Source organism: Natator depressus, chromosome 7, assembly GCF_965152275.1.
Source record: "Natator depressus isolate rNatDep1 chromosome 7, rNatDep2.hap1, whole genome shotgun sequence".
Taxonomy (NCBI): Eukaryota; Metazoa; Chordata; order Testudines; family Cheloniidae; genus Natator; species Natator depressus.
In genome coordinates, this window is record NC_134240.1 from 521,972 (window position 1) to 549,408 (window position 27,437).

At 46.7% G+C, this 27,437-nt stretch overlaps 1 protein-coding gene across 3 annotated transcripts in view; it reads left to right on the forward strand.

Annotated features, from left to right (window-relative positions):
• Window positions 1–27,437, forward strand: part of SETD5 (SET domain containing 5) — a 156,272-nt gene that overhangs the window by 120,149 nt on the left and 8,686 nt on the right. For all 3 annotated transcript variants that reach the window (XM_074957249.1, XM_074957251.1, XM_074957250.1), the window contains 2 exons: window positions 8,343–8,629; window positions 13,554–13,687. In XM_074957249.1, the coding sequence (XP_074813350.1) occupies window positions 8,343–8,629; window positions 13,554–13,687 (421 nt within the window). The remainder of the gene's footprint in view (window positions 1–8,342; window positions 8,630–13,553; window positions 13,688–27,437) is intronic.

Consider the following 27,437-nt stretch of genomic DNA (forward strand, 5'->3'; position numbering starts at 1 on the left):
GTAAATACCAGTGAGGGGAGGAATAACCCAAAGGATCTAGAGAGAGTAGAACCATGGGCAGAAATAGCTAAAATGAGATACAACATGGAAAAATGAAGCTATACGTCTGGGGGGGAAATAATCCAAACTCCCGTGCTGAGTGGAAGTGAAAAAAGGCTGAGGCAGACCTGGGGAAAGGAGGCAGCAAGTTGGGCAAGATTTTGAAATGAGGTATGGCAGCAGAAGGGCCCACTGAGAAGTATCATGTCCAGGAGCAGGGAGAGAAGAGTGGTACAGTTTCACCTTGGTGAAATAGGAATAGCTTGCCTAGGTGACGATTAATCTGGGCTGTAACACTATAAATTCCTACAGCAGATTTTACAGAAAAACATTCGATCTTGATTTTAAAATTATCAATGATAGAGAATCCACTGCAACCCTTGGTAGATTGTTCCAATGGTTAACTACTCTCACCGTTAAAAATATATGCCTTATTTGCAGTCTGAATTTATTTAGCTTCAACGTCCAGCCATTGGATCATGTTACGTGTGTCTCTGTTAGATTGAAGAGCCCATTATTAAATATTTGTTCTTTTTTGAGTGCTTGCTCATGTCGATTCCATTCTAGGTATGCATGTGCCCACGTGTGCGGTCGTCGGAGTTTTTTGCTTTAGTGGTATCCATAGGGCCGGCAGTGGTGCCCCTTGAGTGCCGTGCTCATGTGCCAGTATATCCGGCGCCGCCAACCCTACACACTCTCAGTTCCTTCTTACTGCCCGTGGTGGTTAGTCAGAGCGCCTTTCCTTGCATCGCAAGGGCTAACCGGCTGTCTTCTACTGACTTCAAGCTTTAGGGCCTTGTAAATAGTTTGTTTCTAGTAGTTAGTGTTAAGTAGTTAAGTGTAGTTAGTAGTTACCAGTTAGAGTCCCAGCAGGGACTTCGCCGCAGGCAGGGCATGCCCTGGTCTCCGGGTTTAAGCCCTGTGCGGACTGCAACAGGCCTATGCTAGTAAGTGACCCCCATAGCAGCTGCCTCAAGTGCTTAGGGGAGTCACACATTAGAGACAAGTGCTAAGTTTGTAAAAACTTCCAGCTTCGCACACAAAAGGAATGGGATATTCGGCTACGGGCTCTTCTGGAGACCACCCTTCGTCTGGCTTCTGTGCTGTCCCGCCAGAACTCGCTGAGTGCCTCGTGCACAGTGCCCCCTGGCACCGGGCTCCGCCCAGCACCGTTCCCTGTTGCCAGTGCCCAAAAAATAAGACCCAAAAGCACGTTTCCATGGCACCGGGAAAAAAGGGCCATGAGTCATCAGGCAAGGGACGCGCTTCGGGCCACCAGGCCACTCTGGAGCTGTGTGCTTATACCTCCCTGGTTGGAGCCCTTAGCCCTATGAAAGGTCCACCACCAACTCCCAGGAGCGATAGGGGACCAAAATCCCTGGCGGCACCGACACCTTCACAGGCTCCCCCAGCACTGAGAGCACAAAGGCCTCCTCCCATATCGCTGATGCATCATGTGCCCCAGGAAAGGCTCATGGAAAGGCTCAAGGCTCATCATGTGCCCCAGGAAAGGCGCAAAGGCTCCCCAAGAGGACAAACCAGCCGCTAAGACCCCTCAGGGCCAGTGGAGCACCGCCGATCCCCTGAGATAAAGCAGCACTCTCCACCTTCACGCTGGAGTCACAGCCCAGACTCTCTGGGGCTCACCTTTTATCACCGGCGCCACGGTCGCCGCCATGTCGACACAGATTGCCTACAGCAAGATGCGGGTCTCCATGCTACCGACACCACTCGCTCGCCCATCGGTCTCCTCGGTGCAGGTCCCGGTCATCTGCCTCATGGGAGCACCCCCCGTTGTGTCTGCAGTCCCCCCAGCACTGCAGCCCTCACTCCAGACACCAGTCGGCGAAGGTCAGCAAGCAAACTCAGGGATCGATGGCACCACCAAGGTCACTGGAAGGGGAGTCCTCTGGCACGGAAGCCCAATTCAGCCCCTCGCCTAGACTGCACCAGCACAAATGGGCACCTGAGGCCACGTCGACAGCGCTGACTTGGCAGCACGGCCAAGTGGCCAGTGCAGTAGCCTTATTAGGGCACATGGGGAATGCCGGTTGTGGCAATGCCCCCTTCACACCGCTCATCAACCACCGCCTTGGAGCAACAGTTGGCGGCACTGATGGCACCGGGCTCTGTGCACGAGGCACGCTAGGTGGTCGAGGCAGAGGAACTGCGCCCACTGCTAAGCCTCCCTCCCCCGTGGGAGATGATGCCCTGGAGCCTCCGCCGACCATGCAATCACCATCCTCATCCCTAGATGAGGCGGTTTCAGGACCTTGAGGGCAAGCCCACTGGATGGTTTCAAAGAACACCATGTCCTGCTGCGTCGGGTGGCCGAGACTTTGGGCCTGGAGGTGGAGGAAATGGCTGAGCAGGTGGACAGCTTGGTTAATATCCTGTCAGCACTACTGGTGCATGACGGTGTCTTTAATATTGCCAAGGGCCTCTGGCAAACTCATTCCTCCCACCTCAAAAAGGGCCGAAAAGAAATACTCTGTCCCGGCCAAGAGGTTTGAATACCTCTATACCCACCCTCCCCCGGGCTCGCTGGTGGTCTCTGTGGCCAATAAAAAAGACAAGAAGGGGCATACCAGTTCAACCCCCAAGAATAAAGAGGCCTAACAGTTGGATCTGTTTGGAAGAAAAATTTATTCGACAGCCAGTTTGTAGTTCCGGGTGGCAAACCATCAGGCCCTCTTGGGCCATTACAACATATGGGACCCCTCAATAAGTTCGAGGAGTCCCTTCCTCAGGGTTTGGCCCAGGAATTTGGCATCCTGCTGTAGAAAGGCACTGTGGCTGCCAGGTGTTCCCTCCAGATGGCATGGGACACGGCAGACTTGGCAGGCAGCGTGGTCACGTCAGCAGTGGTAATGAGGCGCAGCTCCTGACTTCAGACTTGCAGGTCTCTCCCAAGAAATGCAGACCTCCATCAAGGACCTCCAATTCGATGGGAATGGTCCCTTTTCCGACCAGATGGATGCAAGGCTGCAAGATCATTAATGATCTGGAGGATGGTGTGGATTGCACCCTCAGCAAGTTTGCAGATGACACTAAACTGGGAGGAGAGGTAGATACGCTAAAGGGTAAAGATAGGATACAGCGGGACCTAGACAAATTAGAGGATTGGGCCAAAAGAAATCTGATGAGGTTCAACAAGGACAAGTGCAGAGTCCTGCACTTAGGGCGGAAGAATCCCATGCACCGCTACAGACTAGGGACCGAGTGGCTAGGCAGCAGTTCTGCAGAAAAGGACCTAGGGGTTACAGTGGATGAGAAGCTGGATATGAGTCAACAGTGTGCCCTTGTTGCCAAGTAGGCCAGTGGCATTTTGGGCTGTATAAGTAGGGACATTGCCAGCAGATCGAGGGACGTGATCATTCCCCTCTATTCGACATTGGTGAGGCCTCATCTGGAGTACTGTGTCCAGTTTTGGGCCCCACACTACAAGAAGGATGTGGAAAAATTGGAAAGAGTCCAGTGGAGGGCAACAAAAATGATTAGGGGACTGGAGCACATGACTTATGAGGAGAGGCTGAGGGAACTGGGATTGTTTAGTCTGCAGAAGAGAAGAATGAGGGGGGATTTGATAGCTGCTTTCAACTACCTGAAAGGGGGTTCCAAAGAGGATGGATCTAGACTGTTCTCAGTGGTAGCAGATGACCGAGCAAGGAGTAATGGTCTCAAGTTGCAGTGGGGGAGGTTTAGGTTGGATATTAGGAAAAACTTTTTCACTAGGAGGGTGGTGAAACACTGGAATGGGTTACTTACGGAGGTGGTGGAATCTCCTTCCTTAGAGGTTTTTAAGGTCAGGCTTGACAAAGCCCTGGCCGGGATGCTTTAGTTGGGGATTGGTCCTGCTTTGAGCAGGGGGTTGGACTAGATGACCTCCTGCGGTCCCTTCCAACCCTGAGATTCTATGATTGACTAAGGGACACCAGGGACACCCTTCGTTCACTGGGCATGCATACACCGCAGCCTGCAAGAAAGCAGTTCCGGATGCCCCTGCTGCCTGGGCTTTGACAGTCTCGTCAGGGATCTGCAAAAAGAAGGGACAAAGAGGCCAGTTTCAGCCGCCGTCGCCCTTCCTCCTCCAGCTCTCCCACGCAGCCTGGCTCGGCAAAACACCCCGGGGGCCAGAAGTGCTCGTTTTGAGGGTGCGGTCGAGAGCAACGCCCCAGTCACCTTCCAGGATCCACCCTGCTCTTTCCTCAACCATCTTCATCCCTTCTGTTTGGCCTGGTCCCAAGTCACCTCAGACCGTTGGGTGCTGGACATAGTGTCTCATTGTTACACCTTTGCAATTTTTGGCTGCCCCTCCCTCCTCGGGACCCTTTTCATGACCAACTCCTTGTTCAAGAGAACTTCCTGCACCTGGGGGCAGTGGAGGAGGTCCCTTGGGACATGAAGGGAAAGGGGTTGTATTCCCACTACTTGCTAATCCCGAAAGCAAAAGGTGGGGCCTCAGATCCATTCTAGACCTGCAGTGCCTTAACAAGTCTCTCACAGAGCTGAAGTTTCACATGGTCTCCCTGGCCTCCATCATCCCCTCCCTGGATCTCGGGGGAAGCAGTGAGAGATAAAATGTCATCTTTTAAAAAGTGGAAGTCAAATCCTAGTGAGGTAAATAGAAAGGAGCATAAACACTGCCAAATTAAATGTAAAAATGTAATAAGAAAAGCCAGAAAGTTTGAGGAACAGCTAGCCAAAAACTCAAAAGATAATAACAAAATGTTTTTTAAGTACATCAAAAGCAGGAAGCCTGGTAAACAACCAGCGGGGCCTCTGGACTATCGAGATACAAAAGGAGCACTTAAAGACGGGTAAAGTCATCACAGAGAAACTAAATGAATTCTTTGCTTCTGTCTTCACGGCTGAGGATGTTAGGGAGGTTCCCAAACCTGAGCCGTCTCTTGTAGGTGACAAATCTGAGGAATTGTCACAGATTGAAGTGTCACTAGAGGTGGTTTTGGAATTAATTGAGAATCTTAACAGTAACAAGTCACCGGGACCAGATGGCATTCACCCAAGAGTTCTGAAAGAACTCAAAGGTGAACTTGCAGAACTATTAACCTGGTTTGTAACCTGTCCTTTAAATCAGCTACTGTACACAATGACTGGAAGATAGCAAATGTAACACCAATATTTAAGAAGGGCTCTAGAGGTGATCCTGGCAACTGCAGACCGGTAAGTCTAACGTCAGTGCAGCGCAAATTAGATGAAACAGTAGTAAAGAATAAAATTGTCAGACACACAGAAGAACATAAATTGTTGCGCAAAAGTCACCATGGTTTCTGTAAAGGGAGATCATGTCTTACTAATCTGAGTTCTTTAAGGGAGTCCAACAAACGTGGACAAGGGCGATCCAGTGGATATAGTGTACTTAGATTTCCAGAAAGACTTTGACAGGGCAAGAAGAAACTGAAATGGCGTAGGGTTGGTGGCACCTGATATACCGGCGCATGAGCACAGCACTCAAGGAGGCGCCACTGTTGACCCTATGGATATCACTAAAAATCTCCAACTGCCACGTACATAGGCACATGCATACCTAGAATGGAATAGACCATGAGCAACACATCTCGAAGAACAGTTACAAAAGGTTGGTAACCATTTTTTCCCCATGTAGGGCTCTGTAGACTAATCAAGATCCCCCCCCCCCCCCCCAACTTCTTTGTTTAGCTCAAGGAGCTCCATCTACTTATGAGAATCCTTTAATCATTCTCATGGCTCTTCTTTTAACCCTCTTCAATTTATCAACATCTGTCTTGAATTGTGGGCACCAGAACTGGACACAGTATTCCAGCAGCAGTCACACCAATGCCAAATAACAGAGGTAAAATAACCTCTCTACTCCTTCTCAAAATTCCCCTGTTTATGCATCCCAAGATTGCGTTAGTTCTTTTGGCCACAGTGTTATACTGGAATTTCACGTTTGGCTGATTATCCACCACAATCCCCAAATCTTTTCAGAGTCACTGCTTCCCTGGATAGACTTCCCCCCAATCCTGTAAGTATGGCCTACTTTCTTTGTTCCTGGATATATTAATTTACATTTAGATGTATTAAAAGACACACCTGGTGCCCAGTTTACTAAATGATCCAGATCACCCTAAGTCAGTGACCTGTGCTCTTCATTATTTACCACTCCCCCAAATTTTGTGTAATCTGTCATCAGTGATTTTGTTTTCTTCCAGGTCATTGATAGAAATGTTAAATAGCATAAGGCCAAGAACCAAACCCTGCAGAACCCCACTGGAAACACTCACTCAATGATGATCCCCTCTATACTGTTAGCCAGTCTTTAATTCATTTAATGTGTGTCATGTTAATTTGATGTCGTCGTTTTTCATCAAAAGATCATGTGGTTCCAGGTCTACGTATATTTTGTCAACACTACTATATCAACCAAATCTGTAAACCCATCAAAAAAAGACATCGTTAGTTTGACAGAAACTATTTTCCCTAAACCCATGTTGATTTGTATTAATTACATTACCCTCTTTTAGTTATTATCGATCAGCTCCCGTATCAGCTACTCTGTTATCTTGCCCAGGATCAATATCAGGCTTACAGGTCTATAATTATCCATTTGCCCTTTTTAAAAATTGGCACGTTAGCTTTCTTCCAGTCTTCTGAACCTGTCCCATTGCTCCAAGACTTACTGAAAATAGACCTTAACGATCCAGTGAGCTCCTCAGTCAGCTCTTTTAAAACTCGTGGATGCGAGTTATCTGGATCTGCTGTTTTTAAAAAGGTCTAACTTTTTAATAACTTCTGTTTAACATTCTCCAGATATTCTAAAGGAATGGAAAGAGAGTTATCATATGAGACTATGTAATGTGTTTTCCCCCCAAATACAGTTGACTTATAGAATTCTTTGTTTCGTGCCTTTGACCAAGAATCATGAGTGTGGCAATTTTGCAAAAGTTTCCCACTTTTGCAAACAGTAGTTCAGTTCTTCTGGTGTTAACAAGATTGCAAGCCTTGAATTGGCCATTGGCTGATACTGCCTTTTTAATCACTTTGTCAAATAGATCTGCTCTGAACAGGATGAGATGACACAGCTTAAAATGCTACAGGCCATGTCTACACTAGGCTTCGCAAAAGTGCTAACACTAGTGGAGCAGAGCCAATGTGAGCAATTGTGAGAATATTTTTGCAAAATGTTAGTGGTGTAGATATGCATATGTATTAAAATAAAATGCCCAAACAAGACACCCCACTGCATATGTTTCACCCCTGGGGGCAGGATGAGAGAACAAACATATGACAGATGTTCGTCACATTGTTTAATGCAGTGCTGGAAGGTGCTCAGATCCTGTAGGGGTGAGCATGGTGTTTGAACCTATATAGAATAGAAGTAGAGAATGCTTTGTTTTCAGCTTTCAGAGTGCTGCAGATTTTTGTACGGTGTGGACCTGTATTGCACAAGTTGTCAGGAGGATGCTGGAGATTTGGCAACTGGACAGAAGCCATTGAGGCTTTTGACAATTGAGGAGGTGCGGGAGGAAGTTTGGGATTGTGGGATAAGCACACTACTAACAGCATATTTCTTCTGAAATGATCATCCATTAAATAGTTAAGTGTGGAAAAATACGACAGTCACACCTCTGAGCTATTGTTTCAGCCTATCTGCAAATTCCAGAAGACATGTGACTCCAATATAAAAGGATGCAAACTTTGTTTTCTTTGTACACAGAACTAGAAATGTACATTGTTCTAAATTAACGTTTAAATTCTGCAGCCCAATTCTGAGGCTGGGGTGGATTCTATGGTAAATTTGCAATCAGTTCATGGGGTTCTGATTATAGGCTTAAAATTCATAACCATATTTTTCATAATTCCATATTTCTCAGTAATATCATGCTAACTATGATTTATTGATGGTATCTAATCTGTCACGTGGGATTTTTCCCCTGTATTGAAACTGATTTGGTGTATGATTCTTACAGACAAGTCATTTAATCTCTGCCTCTATCCCACCTGTAAAATTCCTACCTTCTTCCCAGGGGAGGCTTCATTCATGTTTGTAACATGCTTTGAGATCCTTGCATGAAAGGAACTATAGAGATGCAAATCATCTCTTGTTTTTCATAAAGTCTAGTCCTAATTATAGCTCAGGGATGCCCTATCCTGCAGTTTTATGCATGTTAAAATGTGTACTTGTATATGTAGTCAGTGCTCCTAGGGCAGCATATGAAGGGATAGCATCCTTCCCCCCCCAGGGACCTGTCAACTTAGTGATCTGTCTGTTCAACTAACAGCCTCAGTCTCCCAGGCTCATGGTGATGTTTCTCTCTCAGGTTTCTCTGCTGGAGTACCGCAAGCGAAAACAGGAAGCCAAGGAGGGAAGTGATTCAGTGCGATGCACAGTGACTCCTACCCGACAAGGCAGCAACAGCTCTGTGACTGACACAGATGCCAGCAATGTGCTGGGCTCAGTAGTCCGAGCCCCATCCTCCCCACAAAGTGGCTTCTCTCCCTCACATCCCCCCCTGCCTCACATAGAGGAGATCAGCCCACCAGACCTGAGGGTGGCTAGTTCCTTGACCTCACACTGCAAATCCCAGGAGAACATCAGCAGTAGGTGGTGAGTGTTCACTCTTCTGACAAGGTGGTTGTTGCTTCATAGGAAGTCGGTCAGACTCTCTGCTTGGGGCTTTCCCAAGAAGATGTGTGTAAAGGCCTACAAATAGAATCCATCAGAAAGTCAGACAGCACTAGCAAGTGTCTGCTCACCCTGGATGGATCCTGAGTTAAGCTTCATATGGAATGGCTCTAGATATGTCTCCTGGCTTTAGAATGGGGCCACAGCACTGATTCTGGTCGGCTATATGAGTTGAATTCTACAGTATAAACACAAGTGATCCCAGCAGCCTCTTGAGCCAGCCTGATTGTAGATTAGATGCCAAATATCCATGGTGGAAATTAAAAAACAATGTGAAGTGTCTTCACCAATTTTTCTTTTGTTGGGCTTATTCTCCAGACTCTAGGACCATGTGTTTGCCATGGGATTTGCACCTTAGCATTCTACTGCAAGACCTTGACTCTCACAGTATGGGCTGCTGTGACATCTTAATGCTCGCTTTTATTGAAAAAGAAACGAAATAATACACCTCCCCATGACGTCCAAACAGAGACTTACACCTTTGGCACGATGGCACATGCGGGAGATGAGGGGCAGCACTTGGCACATCTCCAGTCTATGTCATGTGCAAATACCCTAGAGCATAGGTTCACAAACTGTGCTCCAGGAACCTATGGTGGTCCACATGGTGCTTGCCAGGGTTCTGTAGAGAGCTGGTGTCACATGATGCTGGCCTCACTTTATTTCCATCTGCTAAATTGCATTAAAAGTAGGGCTGTCAATCGGTTAAAAAAATTAATCACAATTAATCGCACTGTTAAACAATAATAGAATACCATTTATTTAAATGTTTTGGGTGTTTTCTAAATTTTCAAATATATTGATTTCAATTACAACACAGAATACAAAGTGTACAGTAGCTCACTTTATATTTATTTTTGATTACAAATATTTGCACTGTAAAAAAACAAAAGAAATAGTATTTTCAATTCACCTAATACAAGTATTGTAGTGCAATCGCTTCATCATGAAATTTGAATTTACAAATGTAGAATTATGTACAAAAAAACCTGATGCAAAAGTTAAAAAATGTAAAACTTTACAGCCTACAAGTCCTCTTAGTCCTATTTCTTGTTCAGCCAATCGCTCAGACAAACAGGGTTGTTTACATTTGCAGGAGATAATGCTGCCCACTTCTTGTTCACAATGTCACCTGAAAGTGAGAACAGGCATTTGCATGGCACTGTTGTAGCTGGCATCACAAGATATTTACATGCCAGATGCACTAAAGAGTCATATGTCCCTTCATACTTCAACCACCATCCCAGAGGACATGCATCCATGCTGATGACTGGTTCTGCTTGATAACGATCCAAAGCAGTGCAGACCGACGCATGTTCATTTTCATTATCTGAGTCAGATGCCACCAGCAGAAGGTTGGTTTTCTTTTTAGGTAGTTTCCACATGGGAGTGTTGCTCCTTTAAAACTTCTGAAAGCATGCGCCACACCTCATCCCTCTCAGATTTTGGAAGGCACTTCAGATTCTTAAACCTAGGGTCAAGTCTCTAAAGTGCCACAAGTACTCCTTTTCTTTTAGCTATCTTTAGAAATCTCACATTGGTACCTTCTTTGCGTTTTGTTAAATCATCAGTGAATTCGTTCTTAAAACGAACTGAGTCATCGTCCGAGACTGCTATAACATGAAATATATGGCAGAATGCAGGTAAAACAGAGCGGGAGACATATAATTCTCCCCCAAGTAGTTCAGTCACAAATTTAATTAACACATTTTTATTAACGAGCATCATCAGTATGGAAGCATGTCCTCTGGAATGGTGGCCAAAGCTTGAAGGGCCATACGAATGTTTAGCATATCTGGCATGTAAATACCTTGCAATGCCGGCTACAACAGTGCCATTCAAATCCCTGTTCTCACTTTCAGGTGACGTTGTAAATAAGAAGTGGGCAATATTATCTCCTGTAAATGTAAACAAACTGGTTTGTCTTAGCAATTGGCTGAACAAGAAGGAGGACTGAGTAGACTTGTAGACACTAAAGTTTTGCATTGTTTTATTTCTGAGTGCAGTTCTGTAACAAAAATCTGTAAGAAGTTGCACTTTCACGATAAAGAGATTGCACTACAGTACTTGTATGAGGTGAACTGAAAAATATTTTTTCATTTTTACAGTGCAAATATTTGTAATAAAAATAATATAAAGTGAAGAGTGTACTATTTGATTCTGTGTTGTAATTGAAATAACTATATTTTAAAATGTAGAAAAACGTCCAAAAATATTTCATAAATTTCAATTGGTATTCTGTTTAACAGTGTGATTAATCCTGCTTAATTTTTTTAATCGTGATTAATTATTTTGCGTTAATCGCACGAGTTAACTGCAATTAATCATCAGCCCTAGTTAAAAGGCAAAAAGACGTTCTTTTCATGATACTAATTCTGCGTGTGGGCAATTGCTGTAGTTGACATAGAAGGGAAAGGGAGGTGGGTCTGGGCAATACTGTGTAGGAAGTGGGGTCCACAAGAATTTCTATTAAGATTTGGCTCACAATGGAAATGCCTGAGAAGCCATATGCTGGAGTGAGTTTACTGCTCGTTCTTTCAAAAACCAGCGTGTGTTGCCCTGCTGTCTCAGTGATCCACACACAATGGAGATGTTGGGAGAAGCTGGGACTGGCTGAGCTGGGGCCCTGCACTTAAATGATTGCTCACTTTATAGCCTGTCTTGTAAAGGTTTAAAAGCAATCCCCCCAGCACACACACACACACATCTGTGCCATCCCCCGCTGTCTGGGATTGGGGCATGGCTGAATGCAACTACCAGGCATAGGGATGAGAGACCACCTCTCCACATGGCAGTCAGGCTCCAGTGTCCATCTTTACATTACCTGCTTCATTCAGCTGCTCTGGGTTTGGTTTCCACTATGGCCTTATGAGCAAGTATCATGGCGTAAGGCTGGGGGCCACAGTGTCATGTGGTTACCAAGTGTGAAGTGTTATCGGTATCTGTTTAAAATTGGATTAACCAGTTTTGCTACCTTTCTTATCCTGTTTCCTTCTTCTCTGGTTCTACTGGATGTGGCTTGAGAGCGAACAGTCCCATTTCACTTTCAAATGGTGTTACAGAAGGCTCATGCTAGAGTAAAGGTTATAAAACAATTTCATCCCGCCCCGTTTACACCTGTTCACAGTTCCCTTGTACATTTTCAGACATACTTGTTGGCATAACAGGGACAGGAGGAAGTGGGAACTAAAATTACTTGCTGTGATTTTTAGAGGTCTCCATAGTTTTGCTGCATTCTACAATATCTGCAAATAGCTTTCATTTAAAAAAAAATAAGTTTCTATCTCTTTCAGTTGCCAAGATACAGCCATCACAATGTAAACAGATGTGCTGCTGCCCTGTTAACCCAGCCTTGCAGAAAACTGTCTCCAGCCAAACAATAGCAGCAAAGAAGGTGTGAATTCACCCCCCTCACCCCATTCACCTCAGTGAGGCGTGAACTCTGCCCCTACCCCATTCACCTCACTGAGGTGTGAATTTCAGTGTCCATTTTGGGCCCTCAAAATGCTAATGTTGAGAACAAATTATATTTTCCTTTATAAAAAAAAAAAAAAGAAGAGAGAGAGAAAATAAATGCAAAAACCACTTAATACAACGTTGCGGTTGCACAGTTTAATTTTTGTTTCCTGTCTAAGCTCCTGCACAATGTTAATCCTGCTACACTGCACATATGTGTTTTATGCTACATATTTACTGTAGAAAAAGCATTGGCTTTCTGTCATCTATGTACAGTGCCTAGAGTAATGTGGCCCCTCACCGATCCATGACTGGGGCACCCAGGCACTGCTATACTACATATTAAATAACAAGAATACACCTTTAGAAACTGCATGATCCACTGGACAGACTGTTACTCAGGAGACCTGGGTTCTGTTCCTGGCTCTGCCATTGTCCTGCAGTGTGACTTGAGGCAAGTCACTTATCTCTTAAAAAGAAAAGGAGTACGAAAGCTTATGCTCAAATAAATTGGTTAGTCTCTAAGGTGCCACAAGTCCTCCTTTTCTTTTTGCGAATACAGACGATCACGGCTGCTCCTCTGACACTTATCTCTTGTTTTCCTCTTTGGGACTGAGATTTTCACTGTGTGTTTGGACTGTGGGTAACACTATGTTGTACCAATTTTGTGTGGGCCTCTAAGTGCTACAATATTAAAAACAAAAAACAAATTGGACAAGGAAAACAGGAATGGAAAGTAGCATTTATAGGCAAAATGGCTAAGTTATCACTGCTCCAGGAACCTTGCTTTTGCTGATTATATTTTAACAAAGCTACCTTAATGTTGTATTATTATAGTGTGTTGCATTAAACTGCTTTTTCAGTGCAAAAAAACCCTCATTTCCATATGGTGACTATATCTAGACTTATGTATCCTAGGATTTCCAAAATGCTGTTAAATTTTGATACCCTTTTCTGAGAGAGGAGGACCCACACTCGCTTAGACCACAATGAAACATTAAATATCTCACAATCATTTGACAACAAAGAGCAGAGATCTCATTGCCCCAGTGCAGTACTTTAGAAAACACTTCACAGTAGTCCTATTTGGTAGCCAGCAACTGACAGAGTAAAATCCACCAGGGTTGTTGACATCACAAAAGCAGTGCAGTACCTTAATTCTCATAATTGTCTGGTGAACCCATTCTTCTACCACCCCTGCACCTCTGTATGGCAGGGACTTGCACTCCAGCCCTGACTTCATGCTAATCGTTCTAAGCAGAATATTTTAAGAGCTTAAAAACAAAGCCCTCTTGTAAGTGTATCAAGGGGCCCACAACCCGGACACCTTGGTCATTGTGCTCAAAGATGTGTAGTAACAGCCCTCAACTCTTATTGCTTCCTCCTTCAGGATGGTCCCCACATCTGTGGAGCGGCTTCGAGAGGGCCGTGGTATTCTCGAGAAGGTTCTGCGCAGTGGTGCAAAGATATCCCAGAGAGGAGAGCCCTCACCAACAGGCGACAGCACTGCTGAGAGAGATCCAGGTAAACAGATGAGCCTTTTGAAGGAGAGCTGCATGTCATACTTAGGTGGAACTGACTCTGTTCAGAATAGAATTAGCTGCAGCCTTAGCTCTCAGGTAAGAGTGGCACCTCCATGTTTGACATCACCAGTATCCTATGGGAGTCTTTCCTTGAGCACATTTTCCTCCTGAATCAAACAAGACCCTTAAGTCTTCTTCCCTCACCCTTCAGGCCTAGAAAGCCTTGAAGTTGACTACAGCATTCAATATAAGTAGGGGCATTGCCAGCAGATCAAGGGACGTGATCGTTCCCCTCTGTTTGACATTGGTGAAACCTCATCTGGAGTACTGTGTCCAGTTGTGGGCCCCACACTACAAGAAGGATGTGGAAAAATTGGAAAGAGTCCAGCGGAGGGCAACAAAAATGATTAGGGGACTGGAACACATGACTTATGAGGAGAGGCTGAGGGAACTGGGATTGTTTAGTCTGCGGAAGAGAAGAATGAGGGGGGATTTGATAGCTGCTTTCAACTACCTGAAAGGGGGTTCCAAAGAGGATGGATCTAGACTGTTCTCAGTGGTAGCAGATGACCGAGCAAGGAGTAATGGTCTCAAGTTGCAGTGGGGGAGGTTTAGGTTGGATATTAGGAAAAACTTTCACTAGGAGGGTGGTGAAACACTGGAATGGGTTCCTTATGGAGGTGGTGGAATCTCCTTCCTTAGAGGTTTTTAAGGAAAGGCTTGACAAAGCCCTGGCTGGGGTGATTTAGTTGGGGGTTGGTCCTGCTTTGAGCAGGGGGTTGGACTAGATGACTTCCTGAGGTCCCTTCCAACCCTGAGATTCTATGATCCCACAACTATATCACAGATTTGCTCTTTGAATTTGGACAAACCACCCTTGGCCTCAGTTTTCCTGTTCCTGTACAATGGGGATAATACTGGCATCAGGAAGCTGGTGGAGTTAATTAGCTGTACAGTTCTCTGAAGATACCAAGCACCAAATTTCCTCACAAAAAGTAAGCTGAGAATTATAGACACTTTAAACTCAGGAAACAGGTAGTTAAGGTTCCAATCATAGTCTTAATTCTGCCCCTTTATTCCCTGCCACCTACCAAGTGAAGATCCTGGTCAGTCGTGAAATTCACCTAACCTCTTGCTTATATCATTTTGAAGAATTTGACCTTCAGTTACATGTAGCTATCCTTCCCATCTCTGGGTATAGGGGAGCCCTCACTGTGTGTCAGGGTTCTGGGGTTTGAGGGAATGCAGGAAAGGGGTCCCTGAATGCTCTCACCCTCTGCTTACTAAGACTCTGGGTGGATCTACAAATATAACAAATGACCCTAAGATGTCAGGGTCAACTGAACTGAACAGAGCTCCTTCAAAACCACCTTAGTGGTGTACCTACCATCATCAGACAAAGGCCTGAGATCAACAAACTCAGGCTATATCAGAGCAGCAGGGAAAGCAAGTACCAGGAGCACTGCAATGTTATGGTTGAAATCCTGGCCCAATTGAAGTCAAAGGGAGTTTTGTCATTGACTGACTTCAAAGGGGCTGGGATTTTACCACAAAAGAGACAGTGGTCTTGTGGTTAAGGAACTGGACTTGAACTCAAAAGGTCTGGATTTAATTCCTGGTTCTTGGAACTGGCTCCTAGTGTGACCATGAGCAAGTCACTTAATCTCTATGTCTCAGTTCCCCATCTGTAAAATGGAACCTTTACCCTTTCTATTTAGATTTCAGACTTTTGGGGGGCAGAGATTAATTTTACAATGACCAGCACAATAGGATTCTGATCTCACTTGAGACCTAGAACAAATCGTTGTGGACATTATTAAGCAACTTAAAAATACTGGAGAGAGAGCAAGCTTTGCCCCCAGTTGCTTATATGTAGAAGCTCACAGGAGAGGCACTCCAACAGATCTCTCTGTCCATTGGTAACTTGTAAAAGGGGCTGAGTATCTCAGGTAGCCAGGACCCAAGTCATGTGGGGATTTATAGATCAAATCAACACCTAGATTGCACCTAGAGGTAAGCTGGGAATCAGTGCAGACTCTAGAGAACAAGCATTACGTTCCCTCCAGCTAATGCTAGTTAGCAGGCTTCTGCATTCTGCACTAGCTGAAATTTTGAAGTGGTTGTCTTCTGCCCCCACACAGCTGGAGGAAGTGTCTCCACCTCCCCTTACTGAAGAGCCATGTTCAGTCAGCATCATTGTGCTAGTTCTTGTTTTACAGCAAGTTTTTTGAGTTACAAATGGACAAGGGTTTTCAAACAGCTAAATACTCACTATACAAGAAGTGTCCCTAGGGGTGCTCAACTTCAGGATGTGTATGTGCCTGGGCATTTTTGAACAGAAACTTTCTTCAACACTGTCCTTAGGTCCACAGCGGCGCCCTACATACCCTCATGCTCTGGTGTGAGGGTATATGGGGGTTGGGCCCAGTGCCACTCCAGTTCCTTCTCAACCTCCTGCAGCTTGAGAGGGAGTGTTGCAGTGTCCATGATAGATAACCATGTGGTTTTCTGCTTTATTTTCTTTATTTTTATGCTTCTTTCTTAGTAATTTTTTAATATTTAATTTTTCTGTTTAACACAGTTTTGTGGTTTGGGGGGTTTACTCCCTTCTTTCCTTTGCCCAAGCTGGGCTTCTGGGTTTGGCCTCAGTCCACTACTTCAACTAATAGGTTATGCCCAAAACCCCTGCCGGACCTGCCCCAGGTCTTTCCCACAATGACAGACATTGAATCTGCCTCTGCTGATTTGAAGAGACTCACGTTCCCTCCAAATACGTGGTCTGCTCAAGTTTTAAAAGCAGATTTCAAAAACTTGAGGAACAGCTGAAACTGTTGATGGAGCATTCAAGTCCCCCCTTGGACATCAGCTTTGGCTGCTCAAAGAGCTCCAGTGACTGTCTCTGCTGCAGTAAGTACAAACCCTGGGGCCCTTCAGAACCATCCAGGCCTTTTTAAAAAAATTTTCTCCAGATTGAGAATCTAAAAGAACCATATAATCATAGGACTGGAAGGGAGCTTAAGAGGTCATCTAGTCCAGTCCCTGCACTCATGGCAGGACTAAGTATTATCTAGACCAGAGGTGGGCAAAATACGGCCCGTGGGCCACATCCAGCCCCTGGGACAGTCCTTCCCGGCCCTTGAGCTCCCAGCCGGGGAGGCTAGCCCCCGGCCCCTCCCCTGCTGTCCTCCCCGCTCCCCTGCAGCCTCAGCTCGCCGTGCCGCCAGCGCTCTAGGTGGCACAGCTGCAAGCTCCCGCCGGGTAGCACAGCAGTGCGGCTGGCTCTGGCCAGGCGGCACGGCTGCCAGACATGCTGCTCTGAGCGGCATGGTAAGGGGAGCAGGGGGGGTTGGATAAGGGGCACGGGGTCCCGGAGGGCAGTCAGCAGGGGTGGTTGGATGGGCGGGATAGGTGGGAGTCCCAGGGGGCCTGTCAGGGGGCTGGGGTGTGGATAGGGGGCGGGGAAGTCAGGGGACAGGGAGCGGGGGGAGGGGGTTGAATGGGGGCGGTTAGGGGCGGGAGCTTCCGGGAGGGGGGGGTCAGGAGACAAGGAGCAAGGGAGTTTGGATGGGGGGAGGTTCTAAAGGGGGTAGTCAGGAGGTGGGAAGTGGGAGGGGGTAGGAGCCAGGCTGTTTGGGGAGGCACAGCCTTCCCTACCAGGCCCTCCATACGGTTTTGGAACCCCAATGTGGCCCTCAGGCCAAAAAGTTTGCCCACCCCTGATCTAGACCATCCCTGACAGGTGTTTGTCTAACCTCTTAAAAATCTCCAGCAATGGAGAGTCTCTAGACAATTTGCTCCAGTGTTTAATCACCTTGACAGGTAGGAAGTTTTCCCTAATGTTCAGCCTAAACTGCCCTTACTGCAGTTTAAGCCTCTTGCTTCTTGTCCTAGCCTCAGAGGTTAAAGGAAAACAGTGTTTCTCCCTCCTCCTTGTAACAACCTTTTATGTACTTGAAAAATGTTATCACCCCCCTCACTCTTCTCTTCTCCAGACTAAACAAACCCAATTTTTTTAATCTTCCCTCACAGGTCATGTTTTTGAGACCTTTAATCATTTTTGTTGCTCTTCTCTGGACTTTCTCCAGTTTGTCCTCGTCTTTCCTGAAATGTGCTGCCCAGAGCTGGACACAATACTCCAGTTGAGGCCTAATCTTGCGTCTTGCTTCAATACTTCTGCTAATACATCCCAGAATGATGATTGCTTTTTTTTTGCAACAGTGTTACACTGTTGACTCATATTTATCTTGTGATCCACTATGACCCCCAGATCCCTTTCCACAGTACTCCTTCCTTGAAAGTCATTTCCCATTTTGGATGTGTGCAACAAATTGTTCCTTCCCAAGTGGGAGTACTTTGCTGAATTCCATCCTATTTACTTCAGACCATTTCTCCAGTTTGTCCAGATCATTTTCAATTTTAATCTTATCCTCCAAAGCACTTGCAACCCCTCCCAGCTTGGTATCATCTGCAAACTTTATAAGTGTACTCTCTATGCCATTATCTAAAACATTGATGAAGATATTGAACAGAACATGGGGAAGTCAACCTCTTGGTCTGTGTCTTGTATCCCAGCACTGGTACTGCTGTGGCTTCCACCTTCTCCAATATTCAGAACCTGACACCAGTTTAAAATGCCATGCCATGGACCAAGAAGTCATCTGTTAAACAACATAGAGTGGCACTGCTGTTAGCACCAGACTCAGTACATTTGAAGCATAAAAACTCTTCTAAAACAAAACCAAAATCATCATTGGTACAGTCTTCTGCAGCCAGTCAAGGAAAACGCCCAGACCACGCTTCGGTACTGTCTCCAATACCCCTACATATACTGACTCCTGAGGTTTCCTATCCAGAGTCCCTCGTACTGTCCAGGTGCCTTTCGCAGAAGGACCTTCAGATTCTGAGTCTCCATTGCTGAGAGGTACTGAGACACATTCCCCATTGATACCGACTTACCTCCCAGAGTCAACTAAGAGGCATTTTCAGCCAGTACCAACATATCCTCCTGTGGAACTATCTCATCAGCCAGCGAAGTCTCTGCTTCCATACCAGTGCGGTTACCAGACCCACTCCAGCCCCCAGTACCAGCGTAGTCTCTGATAGCAGCACCATTTGTCCCTCAAGTGGACACAGGAGATGACACTGCGTCTGATTCCGAGAAGTCTGTACAGGGCTCCTCCACCTTCCCATTCCGGCTTCCCTCCCTTGAGGTGCACCCCAAGGAAGAAATTCCCAGCAGGAGATACGCCCAGCAATCTTGGGGTCCTGCCTTTTCTCTTATGCCCCACCACAATGGGCTTATTAGAACCCATGGGCCTCTTATAGCAAGGAGTTCTACACAGTTCCATCTCATAAGAGGGCATGTCAAGAGCAGCAATCACCGACCCTGGTTCCTGCTCGACCGGAGGACTTATAGAGGATCAAGAGCCAGGTGGGGAAGAAGAAAAAACATCTTCCCATAAATCCTCCTTGCCATACAAGGCTGTTATGCCTCCCCCACTAATGATTTCAAGGCCTTCTGAAACGGATCGCAGAGGCCTTGCAAATCCCATTGGAGGAGATACAGGAACCCAACATTCCCTGCTCCATATGCTTCCTCAGGGCAAAATTGCCTTGCCCATCAATGATGCTCTGCTGTCTCCAGCCCCTAAGGTGTGAGGTAAATTCCAGCTACTCTACCACCTACATGTAAATGTGCTGATTAAAAAATGCAGTATTCCACCCAAAGGCTCAGGGTATTTTTTTTTCTCCCACCCTAAACCTAACTCCCTGGTTGTGAAGGTCACTGACAAATGAAACCAATGTCAGTCCTGCTCAGCGCCATCCGAGAGGGAGCTAAAATGGCTAGATCTTGGCCACGAAAGCTGCTCCTCAGCCTCTTTGTGGTTCAAAGTAGCCATTTACCAGGCCCTGATGGCAAAACATGATTTTACAAATTGAGTTTTTGTCTTTTGCGCACCTGCCACAGGACCAGAGGGAACAATTTCACCCACCGATAATAGAACCCCAGACAATCTCCAAAGCTTCTCTCCTGATCTTGCTCAATGCTGCCAATACAGTTGCATGTTCTGTATCTATGGCAGTGGTCATGCATCAAACATCTTAGTTCCAGTTTTCCCCAGGAGGTACAAAACACTGCTGAGGACCGTACCTTGAAAGGACCCAAGCTGTTGAGGGAGGCCACAGACAGGTCCCTTCATTCACTAAAAGGCTCCTGTACGACACTGTGATCTCTGGCATCTGTACGACTGTGACAAAGAGAAAATATAAGATCAGAGGCAGCTCAACAATCTTGTCCAGTCCACTATTAACCCATGAAGCCAGCTGAACCCCCATCTCCCCCCAGGAAGAAGCCTATATTCACCAAGAAGGGGCCATCCTTCATAGTCAATGACATCTTAGAAGCAACCATTTTGACCTGTTGGTTGAAGGTCAAGCACTATCTCCTATTCCGGATCCTACAATACATCTTTCTCCACCCACCCTTATGGAGATTCTCTCAGCCGCGTTCTGTCCTTATGGGAACTCATCACCTCAGACAGATGGATCCTGGAGGTGAGTCCTACTGGCTGTTCCGTCCAGTTCAGCTCATCCTGCGTGCCCTCCCCCTCCGTCCGTCTTCAGGAACCCTTCACATGAGTCTCTGAGGCAGGAGTTGCAGTCCTCCTAGTCACACCTGTTCCACTGGCTTTCATCAGGAAATTATCCTATTCCCAGTACTTCCTCATCCCCAAGGAAAATGTGGGGTGAAGACCAGTTCTGGATCTCAGGACTTTAAACGTCTTTATCTGCTCTCAACAGTTCAGAATGGTCACTCTAGCAGCACTACTTCCCTCCATGGATCCAGAAGATGGGTTGGTTTGTCTCCCTTGCCTTTAGGATGCTTATTTTCATATAGCCGGACACACCTTGTACAAACGTTTCCTACATTTTGTTGTTGGCAGGGACCGCTGACAATACCATGTCCTGCCCTTTGGCCTCTCCACTGTCCCAAGGTCTTTATCAAAGTCCTCTTGGCCATTGCAGCCTATCTCTGCCAGATGGGAATAATCATCTTTGCTTACCTGGACGATTGGCTCCTGAAGGGTCACTCGTTTCTTGAGGTACAAACAGCAACCAACAAGGGCCCTATCCCTGTTCCATTTCCTGGACCTCTGCCTTGGCATGGAAAAGTCTACACTCGCGCGCAAAAAACATAGACATTGTTGGGGCCACGCCAGATTCCTCTACCACCACCAGAGCATGCTTGCTAACAGACAGGTTTTCCACAAAGTCCAGCCCCATTTCAACAGTACAGCAGAGCCTGCAAACCACAGAAATGGCTTGCCTGCAACTCCTGGGTTGTATGGCAGCCTGTATGTTTGTGACACCCTTAGCAAGGGTACGCTTTCTGTGTCTTCAAGCCTGGCTGAGAACCATCTACACTTCCAACAGTACAGTCTATCCAAGTGGGTGTCCATACCTCAGAGAGTTATCAATTTTCTCAGTTGGTGGAAAGGTCCCCAAAAGGTATGGGTGGGAGTTCCATTTTAGCAGCCCCTTCCCACAAGGATCATCTCTACATATGTCTCCCTGCTAGACTGGGGCATGCACTTCCAAGGCTTCACAGTGTAGGTCAAATGGGCCCCACAGGAGGCAATCCTCCATATCAGCATCCTGGAACTCAGGATAGTGTTATGCTTGCCCGCAGTTCCTTTCCCATGTCGGGCCACGCAACCAGAATAATGATGGACAACAGAGCAGCAATATATTATCTCAACTGACAAGGAGTAGCAAGATCACATTCGTTATGTGCCATAAGATTATGGAACTGGTGCATATCACATCACATACAGATCTCAGTGGTTTACCTACCAGGACTGCAGAATACAGTGGCAGACTCCCTCTGCCTCAACCACAAGTGGGAGCTGAATGATATGGTATGTCGAAGGACACATCTTACCTGGGGCCATCCGGAGATAGGTCTCTCCATGACGCCATCCAGTGCAAAGTGCAGATGATTCTGTTCAGGAGGCGAGGGAGCACAGCAGGCACTTGACGGGAGGTGCCCTAGTCATCTTTTGACCCCATGTATCTCTGTATGATCATCTCCCGACACCATCACTACTCAAGGTCCAGATCAGAAACAGGAGAAATTAGTAGCCCTCCACATTGCAGCATCATGACCAAGGCAGGTACGGTTTCCAGAGCTTGTTTGCATGTCTCGGCAACTGCCTCCACCTTCCCCTGACAGCAGAGTTCTTCCCAAGGAGTTGGGATCACTCCCAACCTTCCCCTCAAGGCCTGACTACTAGATGGCTCTCTGGTATAGAACAAGACTGCTCTCCAGAGGGGCAAACAGTGCTGCTCCATAATGGAGAACCTACCTTCATCAGTGGAAACATTTTCATTTTTGGTGCAGCCGCCAATCTATACCTCCTGTTGAGTCTTGTCTGACACACATTTTTGGTTATCTGCTAAATTTAAAAACCACAGGATTATCGCTGAGCTCAGTTAAGGTTAGTTTGGCAGCTGTCACAACTTTTCACCTCCAGTGAGGGGTTTTCAGTCTTCACTCATCCACTGACTGACATTTATTAAAGGCCTATTCAACCATTTTCCTCCTCTCAAAGAACCTACTCTACAGTCGGACCTCATCTTAGTCCCTACTGCACTGAGGAAACATCCATTAGAACCTGTGGGGAGCTATCCCCCTCCAAGGGTGATAGCTCATTCCACCAGGGTCTCGTCTACCATGTGGCCCTACTAAAACATATGTATCTCAGACATCTTCAAGCCAGTCACCTGGTCTTCGGCACACCCTTTCCAGCGCTATACTCTCAAACCTGCTTTCAGAGCCAACACGGCCTTTGGTGATTCTCTTCTATACTCTACTGAATCGGCCTCCTTAGCACCCTTCTCCGTAATTGAAGTACTGCTCAGGAATCACCTCACGTGGAACACTTTTATAGGGACTCTAGAAGGTAAGTAACCTCTCCTTCTTCAAGTAAAGTAACTGGAGTTCTTCGAGATGTGACTCCATATGGGTCTTCCACTGCCCGCCCTCCTTTCCCTCTGCCTTGGAGTTTTCTGATTGTTCTTTTCCAGTAGAGAAAAAACTAGAGTGGCAGCAGGTCCACACCCTCACCCCGGAGTATGACAGTGTGTTGGTCACAGGCTCTGACATGCAGATGCTGCTGCTGAAAGTCTCTCATCAAGAGGGCATGGGCATGTTCTGGTGTGGAGCACCCATAGAGACTTACTTCTCAGAGAACTCCAGTTACTGTACAAGGTAAGTAACCTTTCCTTTTTTTTGGCCTTTCATAATTCAGAAAAAGTCTCCTCTCATTAGCCTTAAATTTGCAAAAAAATTCTCCTCTGGGAAGAGTTTTATTAATGCATACAGCACTCTCAGCCTGTGTGGCACTTTACAGACATAAAGCGACAGCTCCTAGCACTGAGGGCCTTGCATCTAAATTTGACATGTCAGAGCAGAGGATGACTATAAATGGCAAGAGCATCAGAACACGGGTGTTAGCTCTTGGTCTTATAAAGCGTTTTTTTAAAAGTTTGCCCTTTAATAATAAAAATAGGAACAATCTCTGGCATGACTCTTTACAGGGGCACAAAGGCCAGGGCAGCCAGGACGCTCTGTTCTCTCTTACACAGCACTGAGACAGAACCTGGCAAGTGTCCAACCTGCTAGTTCTTAGCTTTGGCTAAATTTCTTCAAACTCTTCCCCAAAAAACCCTTTGTAACACTTCTGATCTTCTGATGTACAGCCTTCCTGAATTAAATCGACTCACCTGTACCGAATATTTTACAGTCAGCATCTGTGTACAGGGATTCTCAACATGAGGGATTCAAACCTTCAGGCTTCAAGTTGCACCCATCCTGCAGTGGACTAATTCCTCTGAAATATGGACCCAGCAGGTGCCTCATCTGCTTAGGAGAGTCCCAGAAAACAAGCAGATCCTCAGTATTGCCATTCTTTCTCTGTAAGAACACACAAGCTTCAGGAAGCATGGTTGAAGCTTCGTTTCTTGGAACAGTCTATGAAGGTCTCTTCAGATCCTGAGAAGATGAGATTCAGGGTCCAAGTAGTGGACAAGGTAGCTTCACCAGCATCCGATCTAGCAAAGCATCAACTCCAAAGACCAGCATGGAGAAGAGACCACTGAGGAAAGACCCGGCACCAAAGCAGGAGCACATGAGCGCAGCAGGTGCTATCAGCACCAAAGCAGATGACAACAGTCTCAGGATCAGTCTGACGCTGAGCGGGGCTGCTCTGAACATACAGGCAGAGCTCAGTGTCCTTCCATGAGGACAGGGACCACCTGATGCCTCAAAAGATAAAGCCACCAAACCCCACACAGCATTTAGGACTAATAAGGAATACCCCGCAGCACAAAATAAGCCTTCTCTGACACCGATCCCAGCTCCAGCAACTCATCCCTGAGCATCAACACTGCAGCTGAAAATGAGCTACTACGAAAACCAGGGCCATCAGTACTGAGGCATCTACGGGTGCCAGTGCAAGTCCCTGAGTACACTGTATACCTTGGCACCACCCATGGAGGAGCTCTGTTCCTTTCCATCACCAGGGCATACATTCTCAGCACCTTCAAGCACGGAAAACTCCTCCTCTGAGATCTGTGGTAAACATCACTGAGAGGTCTGCCAGCTCTCCTCATAGCACGTAGCTGCTGTCTCATTAGCAATGACATTGGACTGACCACTACCAGTCAAGCTAGCTATACCTCTGTTGCATACTGCCATGGCCCTCTTGGGTTTCCTGGGCCTATTCTCACAGGCCTCTCTGAGCGGTCTCCAACACATTCTAGGAAGAGATCACTTTCCCTGCCTGCTCCTCTGGCCAGACCACCAGGGCAGAGCAACAGCAACATCCTGTTTCACTACCAAAGGTCCTGACTACTTCTTCACCCAACAAGGCGGTGATCTCAGCATGAGATGACTTCATAAATTCCAAGGCCAGAAGAGCCCATTGTGATCATCTAGTTTGACCTCCAGTATAACACAGGCCAGAGAACTTCACCAATGTGTTTCCTAGAGCTCCTTAAAAGAGTTGCTGAGACTCTGGAGAAAGAGACTTCAATCACATCAGAGAAATCTCATAAGTTGTTTGATGATCTGACAGCTCCCAGTCCACCCAGAACCATCCTCCACATAAATGAGGAGTTGCTCGACCTGGCGAAGACCCTGTAGTGGTCGTTGGCCGCAGTAACAATGACTGCAAAATGACTGGAGAAACGGTGCCAGGTCCCTCAGCCTGGGTTTGAGTACTTATATGCCCATCCCAGCCCAGGCTTCTTAGTCATTACAGTGCTCCAGGAAAAATCTAAATCAAACAATAACCCCTAAGGACAAAGACGCAAACAGCTTAACCTGCTTGGGAGAAAATCTTACTCCTTTGCCTCTTTTATAAGTCCAAGTGGCAAACTACCCAACATTCCTGGCCAAAAATGACTTTTTGGGCTGGGGTAGCGTTGACATCTTCTCTCTCAAAATAAGGGCAATACTCAAGAAAGGCCAGTTGGTGGCAGACAACTTCACAGGCAGAAATGGACTTCTCCGATGCTGCAGCCAGGTCTATGGACATGGCGGTGACTGTGCACACAGCATTCAGGTTCCAAGCATCAGGCATCTCTAGGGAGATACGGGCCATGATCAAGGATGCCCTTTGAGGACACAGACTCAAAGCCCACCTGGGGACTTGCATACCAGCCCCATATCACAAGCCTTACCGTCCTTAACCCAAGTTGAGACAATAGGTACCATCCTTTCACTCCGAGCAACCCAAGTACCGTTCCATGAAGAAACCAAAATACAATAGGAGTTGTCAGCCTTCTGCCTCCATGACATCCCCTGACCCTACAGCACTTCAACAGATATGACAGGACTCAGGAGCCACACTAGTTTCAGTCCAAAGAGCACCCCTTTGGAAGCTACCTCGCCCCATGCCACCGAGCATGGTGAGCAATGACATCAGACAGATGGGTGCTAGAGATCATCTCCTCCTCCAATTGCACCGCCGAATTCAGAGGAATGGGCTTCTGCGCTGAGTATTTCCTTATTCAGAAGAGGGCCTCCATCTTATCCTAGAACAGAGGAGACTCAACTAATGCACATGCCATCTCAGGTTTAGGATGGTCATGCTCATATCCACCATTCTATCTCTCTAGGATCTAGACTAGTTCTTGGCTCTCGACTTGCAGGATGCATACATCCACATTGCCATCCACCTCGCACACAGGAAGTATCTGAGATTCATACTGTGCAGCCAATCATTGCCTATGCAGGTGTCACATTCTGGAGTGCAATCCAGACCAGTGAGAAGTTGTCGCTGCCTGCCCCTTACCCCAGGGTGCCTCACAGTGCTTTGCTGTGTGGCTTCCAACCAGGGCTACTCACCACTAGCCTACCAGCATGCAGGTCACACCCTGATGTCTGTGTGCTAGACAGTCCCTGTTCAGCAGCCTGTCAGCCACGCTTTGGCTTCCACCAGTCTGGGTAACCACTAGCAGGGTGACCCCAACATACTCCCAGTCCTGAATTTTCCCAAAAACCTGTGTTGTGCGCCCTCCATCTCTCTCCTTAAAGTGTAAACCTCAGTTAAACTAGCAAGTTGTGTATAAATCCTATTTCGACTACACCACTGTCACATTCTGGGGTGCAATCCAGACCAGGGAGTGTTTGTCACCACCTGCCCCATAACTTTGGGAGCTAGAAATTCAAAGCATTGTGAGGCACTGAAGGCTATGGGACAGGTGGTGACCCAATCTCTCCCTGATCTGGATTGCACCCCAGAATGTGACAACAGGGTACTGCTCTTTGGCCTCTCCACAGCACAGGTTGTAGTCACAATGTGCGTGGCAATGGTGGCAGCCCGCGTAGGGAACTGATGTCGACTTGTGTATGAACAGCTGGCTGGTGATGGTCTCCCAGCAGAAGACTGCAGCAACCCTGGAGTAAATTCTCATGAAAGCTCCTTCACTGGAGGTTTCCAAAGGAGGCTGGAGACGTCTGTCTGGGATGGTTTAACACAACAAATCCTGCCTCTTGGCAGGGGTCAGACTGCATGACTCTTGCAGTGCCTGCTAACCCTGTGGTTCTATGAAATGCTCTCTCTGCTCTCCTGGTGAGGAGTCTTTGTGAACTACTAAGCTGGGAATGGGCGACGGGATGGATCACTTGATAATTACCCGTTCTGTTCATTCCCTCTGGGGCACCTGGCATTGGCCACTGTCAGCAGACAAGACACTGGACTGGATGGACCTTTGATCTGACCCAGTATGGCCGTTCTTATGGTAAATCATTTGTCACCATCACAGACAATAAAGTTTGTAGGGGCTGTGATTGACTCTTGATCACAGAGAGCTCACCTGCAAGAGGTCAGGTTTCAGACACCAGCAAGGGACCTAAGATCAAACTCAACAACAACAGTGCGTTCGTGTCTGGGGCTGCTCAGCTGCATGTCAGCATGCATGTATGTGACACTCCCATGATAGATCTATTTACCACAGAGGACAGTGCTAAGTGCCTATAATTCGGCTCCAGAGGAAGCATGAGTCCAGGCTTCTTACAAACTGCTTGCCTGCTACAGTGGGCTCCAAACTTCCTGTATGCCTTTACCCCAATCTCCCTGATCTCCATAGACAGCACAAGGCCGCACTTCTCCTGATAGCTTCCTACTGGCCTAGGCATATTTCCATCCATCTCCCAATCTGCTCAGACATGATATCCCAGCACA